At 39.8% G+C, this 23,004-nt stretch overlaps 1 protein-coding gene across 1 annotated transcript in view; it reads left to right on the forward strand.

Annotated features, from left to right (window-relative positions):
* Window positions 1-16,518, forward strand: part of LOC126356103 (E3 ubiquitin-protein ligase LRSAM1-like) — a 147,120-nt gene extending 130,602 nt beyond the window's left edge. The window contains exon 9 of the mRNA XM_050006803.1: window positions 13,053-16,518. Within this exon, the coding sequence (XP_049862760.1) occupies window positions 13,053-13,178 (126 nt within the window). The 3' untranslated portion in view covers window positions 13,179-16,518. The remainder of the gene's footprint in view (window positions 1-13,052) is intronic.
* Window positions 16,519-23,004: the final 6,486 nt, after the last annotated feature.

Genomic DNA, 23,004 nt, shown 5'->3' on the forward strand with positions numbered 1-23,004 from the left:
AGAAATGCAAAAAATTGTGCTGTTGATGTCATCTGAGGAAGCACTCACCAGCGTCCTCGCTACATACTGTTCCAGCCATGTTAATGTTCATAATCTACCAAAACATTGCACATTCCATGACTTTCTGCATATGACATAAGGAGCCTGGAGCTGCCATGTGTACACCCCTTGTTATAGTGAAATGTCATACTTTTGGCCAGAACCAAAACTGGAACTGTTTAACATGATAATCATACAGAAGAAGAGAAGAGATTATATAAAGAAATGGTTGGCCACCAAATCTAAGCTTTTGTCAAATATGTCTTCAACTGTGATAGAATATCAGCCTTTATTGGACACTGAGACTCAAATGTTCAAAAGATAATGAAAGAACTTAGACTGATAATACTTGAAATTGTTTTAGAATATGTAGGAAGTATGCCTGTCGGCAAATTTATGGCCAGTATTTCTGGGACATCCATGTTCACAGCATGTTGTCTGATATCATGTAACTTTTCAAATGGAAGCAAGTGCCTGATTAATGTGTGTAATTAACTGTCCTGTGTTTAAAAAAGCCACAGTAATATTTGATCAATGACTCCATCCAGATTTTTACATCTAAATGGCTTAGCCATGGTCAAGATTAGGCCTGTTCATTGACATCCTGTATTTTCATGTTTAATCTTTGAGTAAAACAGTCACAAAATACATGTTCATGTCAATTTAAATTTCATCCTAAAACAGCATTCATCGTAAGGTAGCATCAGTTGTAAGAAATATCATGTTTCAAACATAGTCGCCTAATGTTCTTCACGTCATTAGAATATTAAAAGAGATGTAAGTTTATGTTTGTTGTCATTTCTCATTAAAACAACAGTCTTAGCAAATAAATTGGTCACAAAATGCATCAGTGAGTGTCCTAAAGTGCTACACACTGTAGGAAATGTCATTAGTGGCCGTAGAATTATATATGTTAACAACTTTTCCTCTTGTGAACCTACTTCATTCTGATTTTTCAGCCTCTTCCTTTCCTGTCCCAATCACTTCACCCCACCATTAGTCACAGTGAGCTGCCTGGTTGCTCTTTGCTGACATGTAGGTGTGAGCCATCATAAAATGGTTCAAATGGCTCTAAGCACTATGAGACTTAACATCTGAGGTCATTAGTCCCGTAGGCTTAGAACTACTTAAACCTAACTAACCTAAGGTCACCACACACTTCCATGCCCGTGGCAGGATTCGAACCTGTGACTGCAGCAGCCGCTTGGTTCTGGACTGAAGCGCCTAGAACCACTTGGCCACCGCAGTCGGCTGAGCCAGCGCGCTTGAGCATTTTGGTGAACAGGCCTTACCTAGAGGATTGTTTCAGAATGAATCTCTCACTCTTCAGTGGAGTGTGTGCTGTTTTTGAAACCTCATAGCTGATTAATGCTTTGGTTAAGCCACTTCTCTGTAATATCCTTTCTTTGCTGGAGTGCTATTCTAATGAGGTGTGCAGGAGACCTTTGATGAAGTTTAGAAAGCTAAAGAGAAGTACTAAGTTGTGAGTTATACCTTGATAGCTCAGTCAGGAAGAACATTACCTGCAGAAAGTTAGGTTCCATATTTGAGACCCGCAGAACCCAAAAGGTTTCAGTTTTACAAACCAGTTTTCAAACTTTAAAACATTCTCAGGAGCTGTGTGAACTTTGGCCATAATTTATTTGTTGTGAAATGCAGATTGAAGATGAAAATACTGTAGAAAGCCAGGAAATTGAGGTGATTGGACATGGATAAGATGAAACAACCAGAGGTTGTTGAGACTTGAAAAAAAAAAATACATTATTTAATGACTAACTGAAACAGGAGAAATGATTACAGTAGAAGACGAGTGGATAACTTTCAGTGGTGAAATAGTGAAGACCACAGGAACAAATAGTCAAACAGGTAAAACCAAGCAGAAATCATTGAAACCACATGAGGTATAAAATTTAATTGATGAAAGGAGAAACATGGAAATCCCAACAAATGAAGCAGGCAATAGGGAATACAGTCCTCTACAAAAATTAGATTGATAGAAGGTGCACAAGTGCAGAGCTAGAATGGGTAGAGGAACATGCAAAGTTCTAAAAGGATGGGAAATATTGATGCTGTGTATACAAAAATTAAAGTAACCTTTGGAGAAGAGAGAAGCAATTTATGAAACTCAAGACCTCAGGTTCAGGTGTGATGCTGATACCAAGCAAGGGAGGAGCAAAGGTGAAACTGGAAGGAATATAGATGGACTGTATAAAGGAAAGGAAGTTGGAGACAATATTGCGGAAATGGAAGTAGAAGTGTGTGAAGATGACATGAAGGAGGCAGTACCATGAGAATAAATTGACAGAGCACTTAAAGGTGTGAGGTGAAAGAAGGTACCTGGAATAGACAAATTTTTTTCAGGATTATGAAGATCCTTGTGAGAACCACTTATGACAAAACTTTTTGGTCTGGTGTGAAGGATATAGGAGACAGGCAAAATACCATTGGAGTTCAAAAATAATGTAGCAATCCTAATGCCCAAGAACCTAGGTTCTTACAGGAGCATTACTCAACAATCAGGATAATAAAAAAATGCCAACACAAATTATATACAGAAGAATGGATCCTACAATTATCTTACAAGACAGACTGAAGAAAGGCAAACCTACATTTATAGCCTTTGAAGTTATCAGCAGTAAAACACAGGGAGCAAGAGATTATCTACAATTTGTACAGAAAGCAGGTTGTAGTTAGCAAACTTGGAAGTCAAAAAGAATTCCGTTCAGTTTATTGGGTACGAATTTTAGACCTGTTATCTGGAAACTCTAAACAGGTCATACATATTTGTTAATCATGATTACATACATTGTTTTATATTAACATTGTAGGAAAGGATAGATTGCTACTTACCTTAAAGAAGACATGTCAAGTAGGCACAATTAAAAGACACTTACGTAAAGCTTTTGGCCACAGCCTTCATCAGTAAAAGAGAGACACGCATCATTCACATACACAAGCAAGCACACCTCACAGGCACACGATCACCAGCTCTAGCATCTCAGGCCAAGATGTTACTTGCAGCCATAGAAGAATTCAGGGTTTGCGGACTAACTACAAATATACCTACTTCTAAACCTAATGTTACTACACTATTCTACATCACCCTCACTGGTATGTGCATGCCTCAGCAATCCTCGAGTCTGCGTGTATCTGTGTGGGTAGCCACAGCATTCTTTCTTTTTATTTTTTTCTTATTTATATGCATGTGTATTTAAAGGTTCTCTTAATTAATTTTATATGTGCCTATCATATTCCATAATTGAGGAAATCCTTCTTGTAACCTGTTGATATTATTTTGATATTAAGGGTGTTGACTTGTTCTTGTAGACAGAAAGATAAGCAGTTGCCGTATAGATATCCATTGTGCTATCATACTGACTTTAGTTCACAGATTTTGGTCACTGACAGTTGGTTGCAGATTGCCATCTAATTTTCTTCAGTCTCTTTTTACCTGAAAAAGGGGGCATCTGAGAATTATATGTTCTGTGGAACCTTTCCCTTCACATTCACAGATTGGTGTGTTACTACAACCCATTTAATGCAGATGTTTGGAATATGGACTTGACCTTTTAATAGGTGCACCATACCTCAAGTAGGGAAAATGTCACGCAGTTTGAGCCTGTTCCTAATGCTTCAGAATACGCTGTAAACATGCCCTGCATGCTCTTAGTGTTAACTTTCAAGCTCATAAATCTGTTTTTTATCAGTAATCTGCATTACTGTGATATTGTGCACACAATTATATTACTCACACCCCATGACATCCATCAGACATATCATGAGGAGCAACCGTAAACCCTCTACAGATGTAGTGTGAAAGACACCAATGAGCCTCAAAAGTATGCTCTACTGAATTTGTTGCAGTATTGCTTTGTAGCTGCCTAGTCTAAGGCGCTGCACCCAGACGCTGGCAGTGGAGCCAACAGTGGTGTTGAAGATAGCTTCGTGAAATGACCACACCACATGCATCAATAATTAATAGTCATCAGTACCAGCATGGGCAATCTTAAGCATTATTTTGGCTGCTTTCTGAATAACAGATTATACATGTTCTAGAATGTTTCTCTTCTCATCTAGAAGAATGCCTAAGCATCTACAAACAGTGTTGCATTTTACAGGTATTCTGTCAAACTTCGGGGAATGATTTCTGACCAGAGAAAGATGTTCCTGCAGAAGTATGTGTGCTTTTATGAACAGCTATTGTCAGTTAATTGCTCTTGCATCAGTGTTGCATCTGAGCAAGCACATAATTTGCCTTTTTCTCAAGTCTTGCCCTGGAGTCTGCAGACACAACTACTAGGATGTCATCTGTATATGCAACAACTCCTTCAGTAGCAAATCTGCCCCATCTAACAGATGTAACAGGGATTCAATACTAAGATTCCAGATCAGTGGACCTTTTGTGGAACCTTGCTGAAAGCCCTTGGTAACCACCTTGCTCTTCCCCACAAGCTACTGGATGCTAAGTCCACTGCAGTACTCTACAAAGCTCTTCTGCAGACATTTGGGGACCCTGAGATCTCAAAGGTGTGCAAACATTGAAGGCCACCAAAGACTGTCAAATGCACTTTTGACGTCAATCATAAGTGGGACTGCATATACTGTTGTCAAACGTTCTATATTCTGAAGAGCTCTGCTAACCACATCATCTATAATCTTCCCTCTTCTGAATCCATATTGAATCAAAGTATGTGTAAGGGAGATGATAATTGAGAAGGGAGTGAGACCAGTTTGTAGTTTATTCCCCTTGTTATTCAATTTCTACATAGGCCCAGCTGTGAAGGAGAAATCTGGAAAGGGAATCAAAGTTTAAGAAGAAGTAATAAAAACTAGATTAATTAATAGATTTAGCAGCTTCAGCTTGGATAAGTCATGGAATTCGGCACTTTCTGTAATAAACCTACTAGATGTCACAACAGTATAGCACATAGTGATAGAGCAATATCCCAGTGTGGATCAACTGTGCAGCCACAGACATAATTCATGCACTTGCACTTATTTGCTGCCAATCAACATCTCTTGCACCTGTGAATCTGTGGATGCATGCACAGTGGTGCAGTCCATGAGTTTAAAAGGATGGAGTGAGTGCTGGAGCGTTACGTCTTTTGGTTTGGTCTGAGGATGACTAAACAATATACAGCAGAAACATTAGAAGCGGTTGCACTTATGAAGTTTAATGGAGTAGTCATTGCACTGTGTAAACGTGAAGATGAAAATAACAAATCTCAACCAGAAAATACAATGATAGTTGAGAATGCTCATGATATGAATCAAGTTGACTTGTGTGAAACGAATATCATGTTCTTAGGAGGAGAAAGGTATAATTTGTTGTTTAAGGATGATTTTTTTCCATTTGTGAACCATTTATTTTCTGAAGACAAAAGCCCAGACTGTTCACAAATTAAAAAATTTCATGAAAATAACTAAAAATTACTTTGGGAGGAACGTCAAATGTTTAAGGCCAGAAAATCGGACCAAAATCAAGAATGCTCACTCTAGAAGAGTTTTAGATGAACTTTAACTTTTCCATATCAGGATAAACACATGTAGATCTCACAAGATGAAAGTATTGTAAGAGAAATGCATACAGAAGTCAGAATGATCAGCAGTGCGTGCATGAAACCTGAATGGTAACTTGTGGGCCGAAGTGTTAAATTATGCAGTGCTTATGCTAAATTAAACTGGAATGAATAGAATAAAAATTCTGCTGAGCTGTGGGGTATGGATGAGGAGTGGATATTGCTAATTTGAAACGTTTAGGATGTGACTGCTTTGTTCTGATTGATGATCACAAATGAAGACAGACCTAAAAAGAAATGAAAGAAAGCAATCTTCACTGGATATGCTTCGGATTCTTTCTTTTACAGAATATATGCCCCTGAGAAAAGACACATTGTTTGTCTGATGAAGTAATTTTTTATGAAAGAATCGGAGATTAAAGTTATTCTACTGAAGTTAAGACTTTCAAAAGAGAAACAAGAAGGAAATCAAGTACGTAGAAGAAAACCAAATGTCTGGTAATTCACTCTGTGATGTCTCTGAAGATTGTAGTGTATCATTTGCTATATAACTCAATATAGTCTCCCATGGCAAATATGTGTTTGACACAACTTAGGACACCTACCAGATTCACTGACTATGAATTGGATCTTCTGCAGCACACTAATAATTCAAACTTTTACATGATAGGAAAAGAAGACATTTCTTTTTCAGATTCCATAAAAGACAAAAATTAGTTTAAAGCCGTGTCTGATGAATACAAATCCCTAAAAATTTAAGAGTCTTGTAAAGCTTCCAAAGAATGTAAATCCTTTAACCTGCCATTGTGTGTTGTGTCAAAAAGCATGACAGTTTCTATGAAGTCCGACTAGCTGCAAGAGGTTGTGACCAGCAGGAGGGACAAGACTATTCAGAAACTTTTAGTCCTTTGATATTTTAAGACTCAACTAGACTACTACTCAGTCATTGAGCACCTATTAAAAAGAAAATAATGACTTTTGATGTTAAGACAGCATTTTTATACAGTAACTTGCAGTAAGAGATTTACATTAATCAACCTGCGAGATTCAACAACAGTTCAAATAAAACTTATAAATTGAAGAAGAATTTATATGGCCTAAAACATATTCCAAAAAACTGGAATGAGAAACTTTCGAAGTTTAATAAGAGACTGGAATTTGTAAATACTGATGACAATCCTTGTGTTTTTTACAATGAAGACAGGAGCATTATTATAGCATTGTTTGTTGATGATGAAGTAGTTATGTAGTAATGCAGACATCATTGCTAAAATTTAGAACCAGTTGATCCAAATATTTGAAACAACATTTGACAGGATATTTTTTGATTAAATGTCACAGCTAAAAACAGAAATTAAAATAAGTTCACAGATAATTTTTGCAAATCAAATTACATATATGAAATTCAAAGACATTTTAAATTCAATGGTTCAAATCCAGTGGCTACACCTATTGAACATGGTGTGGTGATAGTTAAAGAAAAACATCTGACTGACGAGCCACAGGAGAGAACTGCACCATGCTGAGAAGCTATAAGAAGTCTTTTGTACCTTTTAAAAGTATTTCATGTGGATATCAATTTTGCTCAAAGTACTTACGGGCATTCAGCCAGGTTGAATTTTCGACAACTGCCGATATTTCGGCGGATGCACACTCCGCCATTTTCAAGGCTTAACTGCAACGACCAGACGAAGTGCAGAAAACACGAGAGCTCGGTTCTGCGAGTCTAACAGAAAAGATAACACACACCTAAACAAAAGCCACCAAAGATGAACGAAGTCAGAGCTATCGATAGTAAGAAACTATGGACTGGTAGTTGAGGAAACGTTAACTCTGTCCCTATGTTTTTTAACAAGTGAAAGAGCAGGATTCCAGGCCGAGTTTAAACAAAAGCCTCCATCCCTATTCACAAGGTTGCTAGCCAATTTAATTTCAACAGACTCCTTAATCACACTATCCCAATAGCCGGACGTGCATGCTAATATCTCGGTATTATTATACCACATGGGGTGACCAGTGTCCAAACAATGTTCGGCAATAGCAGATTTGCTAGGCTGCTGTAGTCGCGTGTGCCGTTTATGTTCAATACACCGGTCCTGATGGTCTGACCAATGTATGCCATGCCACAGCTACAAGGAATGCGATAAACACCTGCCTTACGTAAACCAAGATCATCCTTAACAGACCCCAAAAGCGCTTTAATCTTAGATGGAGGTCGGAAAACACATTTCACATTGTATTTCCGTAAAATACGACCTATCTTGTTTGAAGTGCTTCCTATGTAGGGCAAAATGGCAATAGATTTAGGAGTCAACTGAGAATTATCATCAGTCACCCGGCGCACAGTTGGTTGATATCGCAACGCCCGTTCAATCTGTCTTTCACTATACCCATTGTGGCGGAAGGTAGCCTCAAGATGGGCCAGCTCCGCAGGCAAAGTCTCAACGTCGGAGATGACATGTGCCCTGTGTACCAGGGTACGAAGTACCCCTTCACGTTGGGCCGGATGATGACAACTGTCCGCCTGCAGATACAAGTCAGTGTGAGTACGCTTCCTATAAACCGCATGTCCCAACGATCCATCCACCTTCCTCCTAACCAAAACGTCAAGAAAGGGAAGGCAACCATCCTCTTCCACCTCCATGGTAAAACGAATGTTGGGGTGGATCGAGTTTAGATGTTCTAAAAAGGCATTCAAATGCTCCCTGCCATGCGGCCAAACAACAAAAGTATCGTCGACGTATCTGAAAAAACAGGCAGGTTTCAATGGCGCCGACTCCAATGCACGCTCCTCGAAGTCTTCCATGAACAGATTTGCAATCACAGGAGATAACGGGCTACCCATCGCAACTCCATCTGTCTGCTCGTAATACTGGTCATTGAATAAGAAATACGTGGACGTCAACACATGTTGAAACAAATTAGTTAGTTCCAGTCCAAACTTCACTTCAATTAACCGGACAAAGGAACACGAGTAAAGAGCGAGACCACATCAAAACTTACTAACATATCAGAGTCATTCAACTGCATTCCCTCCAAACGCCGTAAGAAGTCAGCTGAGTTCTTAATATGATGTTCACAACGTCCAACTTGTGGGCTTAACATTGAAGCAAGGTGCTTAGCCACACGATATGTTGGAGCACCGATATTGCTGACTATGGGGCGGAGAGGGACCCCCTCCTTATGCAGTTTCGGAAGGCCATATAACCTGGGGGGAACAGCACTATAGGTGTTAAGACTCTTGATAGTGTCCTGTGGCAAACCACTTTTCTTCAGGAGGTTGTTGGTCTTCCTCTCAACGCTTTTCGTGGGGTCAGCATCGATCCTGCGATACGCTGAGTCGGATAATAAACAATTCATCTTTCGTACATAGTCATGTTTGTTCAAAACAACGGTGGCATTGCCCTTGTCCGCAGGTAAAATGACAATGTCCGGTTCAGCTCTGAGAGAGCGTAAAGCAGCCCTCTCCGCTGATGTCACATTGCTCTTGGGTGGACGAGCCCTAGTCAAAACACGACATGTCTCCCTCCTGACATCCTCTGCATCAACAGGAGGTAGTTTGTAAACTGCCTGTTCAATCGAACTGATAAAATCCACTACCGGCAAACTCTTCGGTGTTGGTGCAAAATTTAAACCCTTCCCTAGCACGGATAACGCTGCGTTGTCAAGGGATTTCTCTGTGAGATTTATCACAGAACGTCCGTGAAAGGATTCGTTTTACTCGTCGACGGTTGGACTCTGTTTCCAAAGAATTGTTTCGTTTCCATTTATTGATGGCTAGTAAACTGTCTGAATTTACATGGGATTGGTTGGACGGTGCCTCATGGACTCAGGCTGATTGTGAATATCGTTCTGTCACTGCTCGGCATCTGGCTAAGTTTGAACGTTTCCGTGGCTCGGAGGCTGATCCTATCTCCCGACGTTCTGTGATAAATCTCACAGAGAAATCCCTTGACGACGCAGCGTTATCCGTGCTAGGGAAGGGTTTAAATTTTGCACCAACACCGAAGAGTTTGCCGGTAGTGGATTTTATCAGTTCGATTGAACAGGCAGTTTACAAACTACCTCCTGTTGATGCAGAGGATGTCAGGAGGGAGACATGTCGTGTTTTGACTAGGGCTCGTCCACCCAAGAACAATGTGACATCAGCGGAGAGGGCTGCTTTACGCTCTCTCAGAGCTGAACCGGACATTGTCATTTTACCTGCGGACAAGGGCAATGCCACCGTTGTTTTGAACAAACATGACTATGTACGAAAGATGAATTGTTTATTATCCGACTCAGCGTATCGCAGGATCGATGCTGACCCCACGAAAAGCGTTGAGAGGAAGACCAACAAGACAATGGGTATAGTGAAAGACAGATTGAACGGGCGTTGCGATATCAACCAACTGCGCGCCGGGTGACTGATGATAATTCTCAGTTGACTCCTAAATCTATTGCCATTTTTCCCTACATAGGAAGCTCTTCAAACAAGATAGGTCGTATTTTACGGAAATACAATGTGAAATGTGTTTTCCGACCTCCATCTAAGATTAAAGCGCTTTTGGGGTCTGTTAAGGATGATCTTGGTTTACGTAAGGCAGGTGTTTATCGCATTCCTTGTAGCTGTGGCATGGCATACATTGGTCAGACCATCAGGACCGGTGTATTGAACATAAACGGCACACGCGACTACAGCAGCCTAGCAAATCTGCTATTGCCGAACATTGTTTGGACACTGGTCACCCCATGTGGTATAATAATACCGAGATATTAGCATGCACGTCCGGCTATTGGGATAGTGTGATTAAGGAGTCTGTTGAAATTAAATTGGCTAGCAACCTTGTGAATAGGGATGGAGGCTTTTGTTTAAACTCGGCCTGGAATCCTGCTCTTTCACTTGTTAAAAAACATAGGGACAGAGTTAACGTTTCCTCAACTACCAGTCCATAGTTTCTTACTATCGATAGCTCTGACTTCGTTCATCTTTGGTGGCTTTTGTTTAGGTGTGTGTTATCTTTTCTGTTAGACTCGCAGAACCGAGCTCTCGTGTTTTCTGCACTTCGTCTGGTCGTTGCAGTTAAGCCTTGAAAATGGCGGAGTGTGCATCCGCCGAAATATCGGCAGTTGTCGAAAATTCAACCTGGCTGAATGCCCGTAAGTACTTTGAACATAGTTTACGCCAGGAGAAGCTCAGGTATCACATCAATTTTGCTGTTAATTACTTAAGCAGATTTAATGATGAACCAATGACAGCATGGCTGAAAGCCGCACGAGGGGCCTGGGTTCCATTTCCAGCTGCGTCGGTGACAAGCAAGATACCAAAGTGGTATTAAATAAAAAGACTTGCATCAGGCAACCGAAATCCTCGAAAGGGGCTCCCAGACAAAATATGCCATAGGCATATTTCATTTTACTACAAAATTTTCCGTATTTTTCCACATTTAAATTAACTACATTGTCTGGGTTAGACTTTAATGGAGACAAGCACTACTTGCTCATGTTGATTCTGATGATGTGGTGATACCTCAACTAGATGCGTCACCAGTAGAGCTCTCGTCATGTGATTGTACTACTCCTTTGACTGGTATGCCCTTAGAAAAGATCAATCAGCAGAACTGTGTTATTTACAATCAAGCTGTCATACATTCATTGAATTATAGCTGATCAGGTGTTCCCCAGGGAAGCGTCCTGGGACCTCTGCTGTTCCTGATCTATATAAATGACCTGGGTGACAATCTGAGCAGTTCTCTTAGATTGTTCGCAGATGATGCTGTAATTTACCGTCTAGTAAGGTCATCCGAAGACCAGTATCAGTTGCAAAGCGATTTAGAAAAGATTGCTGTATGGTGTGTCAGGTGGCAGTTGACGCTAAGTAACAAAAAGTGTGAGATGATCCACATGAGTTCCAAAAGAAATCCGAATTCGATTATTCGATAAATAGTACAATTCTCAAGGCTGTCAATTCAACTAAGTACCTGGGTGTTAAAATTACGAACAACTTCAGTTGGAAGGACCACATAGATAATATTGTCGGGAAGGCGAGCCAAAGGTTGCGTTTCATTGGCAGGACACTTAGAAGATGCAACAAGTCTACTAAAGAGACACCTTACACTACACTCGTTCGTCCTATGTTAGAATATTGCTGCCGTCCTATGTTAGAATATTGCTGCGCGGTGTGGGATCCTTACCAGGTGGGATTGACAGAGGACATCGAAAGGGTGCAAAAAAGGGCAGCTCGTTTTGTATTATCACGTTATAGGGGAGAGAGTGTGGCAGATATGATACTTGAGTTGGGATGGAAGTCATTACAGCATAGACGTTTTTCGTCGTGGCGAGAACTTTTTACGAAATTTCAGTCACCAACTTTCTCTTCCGAATGAATATTTTGTTGAGCCCAACCTACATAGGTAGGAATGATCATCAAAATAAAATAAGAGAAATCAGAGCTCGAACAGAAAGGTTTAGGTGTTCGTTTTTCCCGCTCGCTGTTCGGGAGTGGAATAGTAGAGAGATAGTATGATTGTGGTTCGATGAACCCTCTGCCAAGCACTTAAATGTGAATTGCAGAGTAGTCATGTAGATAGCTACAGAAAAAAATCAAGAAACAAGAAAAATATTGAAATTACAAGAAAGTTCATTTAACAACACATCAGAAAGACTATCAAATTAAAATATGTTGGGAGATCAGATTAACCTATTGGTGTACTGACACAGTTTACTTGTAAACTGTTTGAAGAATTAGGAAGAAAATTATTTCAGGAAGAGTGTTGAGAATTAATTATTGTTTTTTATTCCTGTTTTGTTGTTATGTATCATTCATAATGATCATATGTATTTTTCCTTGTCTTTTCATGGTACTATGGCATTGTAGTAACTACTTTTTGATCCGTCTCTTTGTGAGTCTTATAAATATGTCACATGAGAATGTGTTCAAATTAAAATGTTGTCTTTTTTTCCAATAATATTCAAATGGTTACTTACAATTAAAGTCAATCAAGATGATGTTAAACTGTGCTAGTGTTTTCAGTTGGGAATATCACAATTTCAACATTGACTGTCCAATATAATTGCTTCTTTACTGAGAAGGAATATTATAAATTTCAACAATCTTGAGGCAAAGACTAGTCACAGTAGCTCTTTTATCTTTTTGAACACTTAGAAAATAGATCTTATGATGTGTCTACCTGTTCATCTTGTGATTGTTAAACATCTTCATGTTTTCTTCTCTCATAGAAAATTAACTTGATATCTCAATTCCCACGTCCATTCTTTCAAAATATGTGTGTCAGATGTTTTATCTCAGAGTCCAAGTTGGGCCAAGGATGGGTGTGGAAGCTGTGCATGCTGCTGATGTGTGTGTGTGTGTGTGTGTGTGTGTGTGTGTGTGTGTGCGCGCGCGCGCGCGCATGTGTGCGTGATGGCGAGAGAGAGAGAGAGAGAGAGAGAGAGAGAGAGAGAGAGAGAGATATGGTGAATGGTTGCCTGTCCTCATTTCTGTTTTTATTTCAGTTGCGTCAGCTCAAGAAGAAACTTTGGGCTCTCCGTCTAAAATCAGCTGAAGACAGAGACTTCTGCACAGAAAGTAAAAGTGCTGCAGTATCAACTACAAAAACGTCAAATTTTGAGAAAGAATGAAAATATCACTTCTGGTAAAACTAAAGAACTGAAACTTTCAGTTTTAACCTTTAAGAAAATTTCTGGAATGCATTTCATTTGGTAGGTCAAATTTAAGATTAACAGCTATGCAGAGTCTACAGAAAAAGTAATTTCTCCATTGTATGTGAATATAATAACTATAACAATTACTCCCTATCTTGTCTCACCACCACTGTAGGTGAAGCTGAGACTAAAGCAAATAGCACATTTAAGATCAGATGAAGTAACTGTAAATGATATTTTTAAGTAAATGATTTCACCAGAGTTTTCATTGATCAATTAATTTTTAATATCTCATTAATTAAATAATGTGGACTTGCGGTAGATCTGAAATAGTCTTGATTGAAAAACTTAATTTTTACTGACCTTAAGGAGATAATAATTTATCCAATAAAATTAGGTAGTATTCTAACAGTGAGTGTGATGCTGTGTTTAACACTCTCGACATTTGTGTGGAAGGATGGAGTTCAAACCCTCATTTGGGTTTTTTGGTTTTTCTATCTTTTATCATAAGTCACTTCATCTGAATCCCAGAATGGCGTTCTCAGCACTGCTACATGGTTGTTCCTCCCTTATCTTTGTCCATTGGAGCTAGTGCTATCCCAAATGACAACTTAACAACAAGAGACTGGACTCTGATCTTCCTTCCCTTGTAACAAACTGAAATCTTCTCATTCCAAGACATTGTCATTACAAAATGCATGACGTAAGATAGATCATGAGCTAATAATGTGAGTTAAATTTCCTATCTCTCTGCAGTGTCCAGTGAAGTGATCACAAGTGAGAGTATTGATAATGATCACTTTGTTGGATGGTGATGTTGAGCTCAGTGGTCCCCTTAGTTCTATGTAAGAGGAATAGACTATGTGGCCACAATGAGTTTCACTCTCTCCCATACTTTTAATTGCCAATAAGCAACACAAACCTGACACGACTCTAAGCATGCTCATCACATTCACATATACTCAAAAAATACACTTAAGCCACAAATTCACACTTTTCACAATAAAAATATTGCGGCAACCTCTAAATTCCAAATTCAGTGACCCACACAGTCTTTCCTAGCAGATGACTCTGTCCATGCAGCTGGACCTGAACTTTCTCCAAAGAGCCCACTTGTGATAAGCAACTGCTGACAGGAGTGTATAGTGTTCTGTAATGAGGACCTAGGTACTGTACAAACACTTGTGATTGCTGCAACTTGATAGCTTTCCAATGGCAGTGCATGGCCATATCTCAGTGAGTTCGCATTGCATTGTATTTTGCAAATAACTTGCAGGCGTCTTGTTTACCAAACAGGACCAGTCGCGTACCTATCAGTATGACTTGAATGTGCAGCTAGTTGTTTTAATGCGAACACCTAGCTGTTGTCAGCCACCTTTCAGAAACAGCACAGTATATTCCATGTGAATAAGAACATGAACAGTAATAAACAGGTGGTTGAACAATTTTGAACAAAGTAGTTTTTGATCATCTGTAGTTTGTGCTTGAATAAATAATGGTGTGGCAAAACATCTAACCTCGTGCATATTTTGAAGCTAAGCACTCTGTTCTATTGTACTCCTGACTACTTTGCCTTTCAAATTAAGTGGTAAGTGCTCTGTGCAGTAAACACTGACAACACAGCATGCATACTGAAGCTGATGACCCTGATTCTTGAAATTTTTTCACACAGCCCCTCTCTCCATTAGAGTGCCCATTGTATACCTCTGTGCCACACAGCGTCTGCGTGAGCACCAAACGTGCAATCCTTGTCTTCCCCTCTTCCAATTTGTCCGGCCACACTTATTACTGAGATGCACCACATGTCAGGAAATGGCCCCACAGAGCAAACCTCCAGAACCCCTTCCGTGGTGGAAAGCATTCCCTCTGATCACAGCCATGCAAATGGGCCTTCCAACATGCAGTCACAGGCAGTCAGCTATAATCAGTTCCTCACCTAATTTGCCCAATTCATGAGAACTGCTGCACCCCTCGCACAGGCTCCAGCGCCAACCAGTCAACCGAGTGAAACTTCCACCCACCTCCCTGCATTCAATGCCGATGACCGGCATCTGTGGTTTTCATCCGCTGAGGCGATCTCCACTGAATCAGGAATTATTAGTGACACAAGGAACTTCACCCCTACCATAGCTCAGCTCAGACCCACGGTTGTAACAGAAGCTTGTGATATTATCACTAACCCCCCCACACACACACACACTCTGCCCGGCATCTACTATAACTGAAAAAGCAACTATGGGGTGTACGAAACCCTTGATATTTTGCCTTCAGCCGCAGCTCATTCTCCTTACCTGCTTTCTCTTGCCTCGACTGTTTCCAGCATGGCAACAAGTCTCCCAGCTGCTCTGAAGCACAGCCGGAGAATATGCCACATCCTGTGCCTCGGGACACGGAGTCCAAAGTAGCCATGCCTGAGCAGCGAGATGGCCAACTTAACCAGTGCCCTTGCACCTGCCCGCCTCCGTCCCTTTCTCACTTCACTTCACAGTGCAGGGCTATTACCCTCATGGCGCACACAACCACTAATGCACACGACATGCAGGCACAGCCTATATCATACCTCATCGACACTGGTTCGGACTTGTCCATCTTCCCATGCAGGCTCCTACACTCTTTCATGCAGGCTCCTACACTCTTTCAGCCGCAACCCTCCCTCCCCTTTCGTGCTTACCACAGCAAATGGTTCCAACATCACCATCTATGGCCCCCACATCCGTTTTGTTGACTTTGGTCTCATTGGGGATTTTCTCTGGACTTTCACTGTGGCCAGCATCACTGACCTGATCCTAAGCACAGATTTTCATTCCCACTTTAATCTTCTCCCTGACCTCGCAGAGCATCACCTGACTGATGGCACATTACATCACTCCACACCCTGTAACCACTCCGCCTCCACTTTACTGTTAAGCACCTGTCCTACTGTGAGTCTTGATTTTTGAGACTTTATCTTTATAGATCATAAATTTTGGTATATGATATAATTAGGGCCGAGAATCTAATACATATGTAATAATAAAGTGTAATTGGAGTTTGTACAACTATAATAGTTATAATGGTTGTTATGTTGTTTTCTAATAGTGACTGTATTACAATTCATTTTGGTAGGAATCCAAGAAATGATGGTAAACCACCTAGAGATAATAGGGATAAAAATACTAGGAATTTAATTTCAGTTTTTTAATTTCTAGCTGAGGAAATCTGATTTATAAAGAACAAATTTATTTCCTTGAATAATAAGAATATAATTAGTCTTGGTAATGCATAAATAATAAAGTATAGTTCCCAGATGTTTTCTATGACTGTTAAAGGTCTGATTATTCGCTAATCCCATCAATGTTCTGACTTACACCATCACCGATTAATGTTATCTGAAATAAATTAAACTTAATTTTACACAATGAATTTAAAACATTATTAGGACCAAAATCATTTAATGGCACAACATATGTATAATAGTATTATTAGTGTTATAATGACGATCGAAATAAAGATGAATGTTGTTCCAATAAATGATTTTGGTCCTAATTAAGTTTTAAATTCGTTGTGTAAAGTTCAGTTTAATTTATTTCAGATAACATTAATCCATGATGGTGTAAGTCAGAACAATGATGGGATTAATAGCAATCCTAAGAATGTTCTAGTTCAATTTAATGCCAAGTTGAAGATATTAGTTGATGGATCAAATGTTGAGAATAAGTTTGTTATAATTTTCAATTTAGATTTTCTATTTCAATTAATCTTTTTTCTGCTCTTTTAATGAGGTTAGGTTTAAATGAGAAAAGGTTTATTTGATTGAATAGGATTAAAGTAGATGAAAATATAATGAATAGGGAGAATTATACATATGGGAGGAGATATTTGAGGGATCTGGATTTAAATTTCCCCATCAGAAGTAGTCATTAATTTGCTATTGTTTGGTTTAAGAGGCCATTACTTACTTTCAGTTATCTGATGTTTCAAGATATACTAATTGTTTAGTTATTCTAGATTGACACTCTAATGTTAAATGCTTTAACTAACTACTTAGATTATCATAGATAATCACTTGATAAATAAACTTCCTGAAGTTCTTTCAATTACAATTGGTATAAATCTGTGGTTTGCTCCACGAAGTTCTGAGCATTCACAAAAAAATACCCCTGGTCGGTTATTGTAAATGTTCCTTGATTTAGTTGACCTGGTGTGGCATCAATTTTAACCCCTGGAGCAGGTACTGATCATGAGTGAAGAAAGTCTGATGCTCTTGTTAATACTCATACTTCTGTATTTATTGGAAGAATTGTTCGGTTATCTGCATCTAGTAGTTGAAAGCCGTCATTTTCTAAATCTTGTTCTCGTGTTATGTAGGTGTCGAATTCTACATATATAAAATCTGAATATTCATATCTTCAGTACCATTGTTGTACAATTGTTTTGATTGTGATTATTGCATCTACTGGATCATCAAGCAAATAAAGTAGTCTTAGTGATGGGAGTGCAATAAAAATTAGGGTAATTGCTGGTACTGCTGTTCAGATAGTTTCAATTAAATGTCCATGAAGTATGTTTCGGTTTGTATAGGCAATAAATAGTATATAACTTAGGGCATAACCTAAAATTACTGTAATTAATAATAATACAACCATTGTATGATAATGGAAGAATGATAGTTGCTCCATTAATGGTGAAGCTCCATCTTGAAGGGATAAATTTGATCATGTTGCCATTTCCTTGTTTCTAAAAAAAAGGGTCAAACCTTTATTTGTAGAGTTTAAATCTACTGCACTAATCTGCCATTTTAGAATCTAGAGATTAATGGTAATTCTGAGTAACCATGTTCTGCAGGTGGATTGTTTTGTAGCCATTCTGTTGACCTTCTTATATCAGCTCTAAATAGAATTGCTCGGTTTGTTATTATTCTTTCTCATATAATTACAATGAATATAATAATGCCTGCAATAGAAATTGTAGACCCAATTCTTGATACTACATTTCATGATGTATATGCATCTGGATAGTCTGAATATTGTTGTGGTATTCCTGCTAACCCTATGAAGTGTTGAGGGAAGAATGTTAAGTTTAGTCCAATGAATATAATTGTGAACTGAATTTTTAATCACGTATTGATTATAGTTACCAACTTCCAAATCAGGGGAACAGCCATGGGAACCAGGGTGGCTCCGTCCTATGCCAACCTCTCCAACCTCTTCATGGGCTGCATGGAAGAGGCTTTCTTCAAGACCCAACAGCTACTTCCCCTGGCCTGGTATAGGTTTGTAGATGACATCTTTGTGGTCTGGACTCATGCTAAAGAAACACTCCTTAATTTCCTCCACAACCTCAACTCCTTTTCAAATCTGAATTTCACCTGGTCCTTCCCCAAAACCGAAGCCACCTTCCTGGATGTTGACCTTCATCTTGTTGAAGCTCACATCCACACCTCAGTCCACATCAAACCCACAAACAAACAACAGTACCATCACTTTGTTAGCTGCCATCCATCCCACATCAAATGCTTCTTTCCCCACAGCCTAGGTATTTGTGGCAACTTATCTGCTCCAGTGATGAATCCCTCAACATTTACACCAATAACCTGACCAATGCTTTCCTCTCCCGCAATTATCCTGCAGACCTTGTCCACAAAGAGATATCTCGAGCAATACATTCCTCCCTGCCCAACAACAATGTTCCTACTCCCAGACCACACAGAAGCATCTCCCTTGTTGCCCAGTATATCCTGGCCTTGAATACATCACAAATTAACCTTGGCAGGGATATGTCTTTCTCAAGTCAAGCCCTGAAATGAGATCATCCCTTGACAATATTCTCCCCACACCACACGGAGGTGCCTTTCGTTGCCCCCCCCCCCCCCCCCCCAACCTCCGTAACATCCTTGTCAAAACCTACAATATTCCCAGACCACCTTCTCTATCCAGAGGTTCCTACCCCTGTAAGTGACCCCGCTGCAAAACCTGCCCCATGCATCCCCAACAACCACCTACTCCAGCCCCGCTGCTGGTAAAACATACACAATTCAAGGCAGGGCCACATGTGAAACAACACATGTCATTTATCAGCTGACATGCCTGGACTGCCTAGCCTTTTACATTGGTATGACGACAACTAAACTGGCTCAGCGCATGAATGGGTACAGACGAACTGTCTGCCTAGGAGATATCCAATACCCAGTAGCGGAGCGTGCCCTCCAGCATAATTCTATCAACCTAGGGACCTGCTACACCGTACGTGCCATTCGGCTTCTCACACCCAACAACAGTCCCTCGGAACTGCGGAGACGGGAACTTGCACTCCAACACATCCTTTCATCTCGCCATCCCCCTGGACTGAACCTACATTAACCACCGTCACTCCCATTTACTCTTCAGTCTTCTCCTCTTTTCCCTTCCCTCTTCAGCCATTCACGCATCTTTTCATCCTACATAGCTGTGTTTATCTTTATACTATATACCTCTTTACTCCTGCATGCATCCTCTTTGGTTGCAATGTACTTACAGTAGAATATCTTTGGCTTGCTTTTGACACCCATGCCTCCATCTTTGCTACCCTCCCTGTTTACCTTTCCCCTGTTGCTTCATAACCTGGGTTGTGAGTGGCTGTGTCCACCTTCCCTTCTTCCCTTTCTTTCCCCCTCTCTCCTCCCTGACGAAGGAACAGAGTTCCGAAAGCTAGGATACGTAAATTTTCTGTTCTTTTTTGTATATCTGTCGCCTGTACTGAGCTGAGGTAAGTACTGGCCAGCCCCTCTCTCTCTTTGTTAGTATTTGTTTCACATCTTTGTATGAGATTTTCCATTAACCTTTTGATGAATTAACTCAAACAGATGCACTTAAGAGAAGGCTACTAGAAAGAATTCAAATGGGGTTAGTTTATGGGTCAGATTATTCTGTAGACCCGTTCCTAAAATGTATAGAAAAGTTGGACAGGGTGTATAACGGGTTTGGCCAAAGCAGGGATGATTTCAGGAGGCCAAACTGGAGTAACCACAGTCATAATAGAAATAGTAATAATAACAACAATTTTAACCAAGAACATAACAACAACACCCTGGGGAGAAATGACAGGAATCCAAATAATTTTAGAAATTATCAGGATGTAGACCAAAATGTAGGGACCAACAGTTTTATGAAAAAAGAAATTCTGGGAACAGAAATGGTGATAGGAATTTTGAAAATAGAGTGGATAAGGGACAAACCAGTCGCCCCCACATGTGAGAGATATTGGTAGTAGAGGTAATAGTTTAAACTGAAACCCTCTCAGTTGGTGGAAACATTGGTAGACACATTCATTTTTGGCAGTAAACAGAAATGTAAAACCTATACAACACTGATTATCTAAACTTCAGAGAGTTAACACCTGTTTTATTATTTTCTGATAACAATAGTAATGCATAAGGACATTTCTCTCTTTGTAGTGAAAAAGGTTTTATAATACCAAACACCCTGAGTAACCAGTTAACATGTAAGTGTAAAAGGTTGTATAATTGCAGGAGTAATGAGTTTTGTACACAGTATGTACACAATTTTCAGTAAATATTGAGGAAGTATGTGTTATACACTATGTGATAAAAGTATCCGGACTCCTGGCTGAAAATGACTTAAAAGTTTGTGGCACCCTTGGTTGGTAATGCTGGAATTTAATATAGTATTGGCCCATCCTTAGCCTTGGTTACAGCTTCCACTCTCGCAGGCATACTTTCAACTAGGTGCTGGAAGGTTTCTTGGGGAATGGCAGCCCATTCTACATGGATTGCTGCACTGAGGAGAGGTATTGATGTCGTTCGGGAGGCCTGCCACGAAGTCAGTGTTCCAAAACATCCCAGAGGTGCTCTATAGGATTCAGGTCAAGACTCTGTGCAGGCCAGTCCATAACAGGTATGCTATTGTTGTGTAACCACTCCACCACAGGCCGTGCATTGTAAATAGGTGCTCGATTGTGTTGAAAGATGCAGTCGCCATACCTGAATTGCCCTCCAACTGTGGAAAGCAAGAAGATGCTTAAAACATCAATTTAGGCTTGTGCTGTGATAGTGCCACACAAAACAAGAAGGGGTGCAAGCCCCCTCCATGAAAACACGACCATACCATAACACCACCATCTCCGAATTTTACTGTTGGCACTACACAGGCTGGCAGATGATGTTAATGTTGATCGGGCATTCGCCATACCCACACCCTGCCATCGGATTGCCACATTGCATCACTCCGCACAACATTTTTCCACTGTTCAATCATCTAATGTTTACACTCCAAACACCAAGCAAGGTGTTGTTTGGCATTTACGGGCGTGATGTGTTGCTTGTGAGCAGCCACTTGACCATTAAATCCAAGTTTTCTCACCTGCCACCTAACTGTCATTGTACTTGCAGTGGATCCTGATGCAGTTTGGAATTCCTGTGTGATGGTCTGGATAGATGTCTGCCTATTACACTCTTCAACTGTCAGCAGTTTCTGTCATTCAACAGACAAGGTCGGCCTGTACGCTTTTGTACTGTACGTGTCCCTTCACATTTCCACTTCACTATCACATTGGAAACAGTGGACCTAGGGATGTTTAGGAGTGTGGAAATCTTGTGGACAGTCCTATGACACAAGTGACACCCAATCACCTGACCACATTCAAAGTCTGTGAGTTCTGCGGAACGCCACATTCTGCTCTCTCACGATGTTTAATGACGTCACTGATATGGAGTACTTGCCAGTAGGTGGCAGCACCATGTACCTAATATCAAAAATGTATGTTTTTTGAGATGTCCGGGATACTTCTGATCACATAGTGTATATAGCTATTACTAGAAGAATATGCCTGAGATATTTAGTGTCATGCACTAGTTTTCAAAGTGTTTGTATAATGTAAAACGTGAATGTACAGTTGCCTAGTGAAGTATATTTGAAAGTAATTAAGTGATTGTAGGGAGTATTACCTCTCTGACCCTTAAGTTGAAGTAACATAATTGTATACAGTAACGAGTTGTGGAAGCAGTGCAAAGATTACAAATAGTAAAGGAGTAAAACATGTAGTGTAATGACTGTTTCTACTGTAAGAGGAAAAGCTGTACCAGTTGTGAGGTCTGCTGCTACGTGCTGTTATTTTGTGAGGATGATCTATTGTGTAATATGAAGCAGGTGATTTTTCTTAGGTGATTATCATTATGAACTAATTAGCGGAGTAATGAGGTGATATTATGAGGATATGAGGTGAAGTTATTATGTTGATGAACGAGGAGATATTTGATGTATTTAATGAAGTATTGATGTATTACTGATGTAATGTTAGGTAGGGACTGGTTAAGGAACCTGTTTTTTCTTGCTGTGGAGGAAGTTTATGAAAGACACACATAATCAGCAAGATTTGATGATACATCTGAACACATTTGATACAGTCTCTGATAACAGCATTCCCTAAGGTAATCCAATGTGCGAGGCAAGGATTCATGTCAATGCACTACAATTTTAACTGGTCCTAAGCAGGGCCAGTTTAAGGTCACATGGGGGTCCTGCCTGTTAATAAGTAGTCATATTTTTAAAACATGTTATTTTATTACCATATAATGTGATAAGGTAGCATCTAATAAAATGTTATTTCACTTATATAAGCACTAATAGAGGATATGCACTTTTATTTTTGAACCATTATCTGATGAACATATAGCGTTGCTCAAGAGACTAAAATTTTCTGTACCGTTGACTCTTTATCAGTTCCACCCACAGAGTAAAGGAAAAAATACTGTTTAGGAAATAAATCTCTCCAACAAACAGAAGGTAATTTTTTGGATTACTACCTACTTAAGGTCATGCATACACCT

The sequence above is a fragment of the Schistocerca gregaria genome, chromosome 3, assembly GCF_023897955.1.
Source record: "Schistocerca gregaria isolate iqSchGreg1 chromosome 3, iqSchGreg1.2, whole genome shotgun sequence".
Taxonomy (NCBI): Eukaryota; Metazoa; Arthropoda; class Insecta; order Orthoptera; family Acrididae; genus Schistocerca; species Schistocerca gregaria.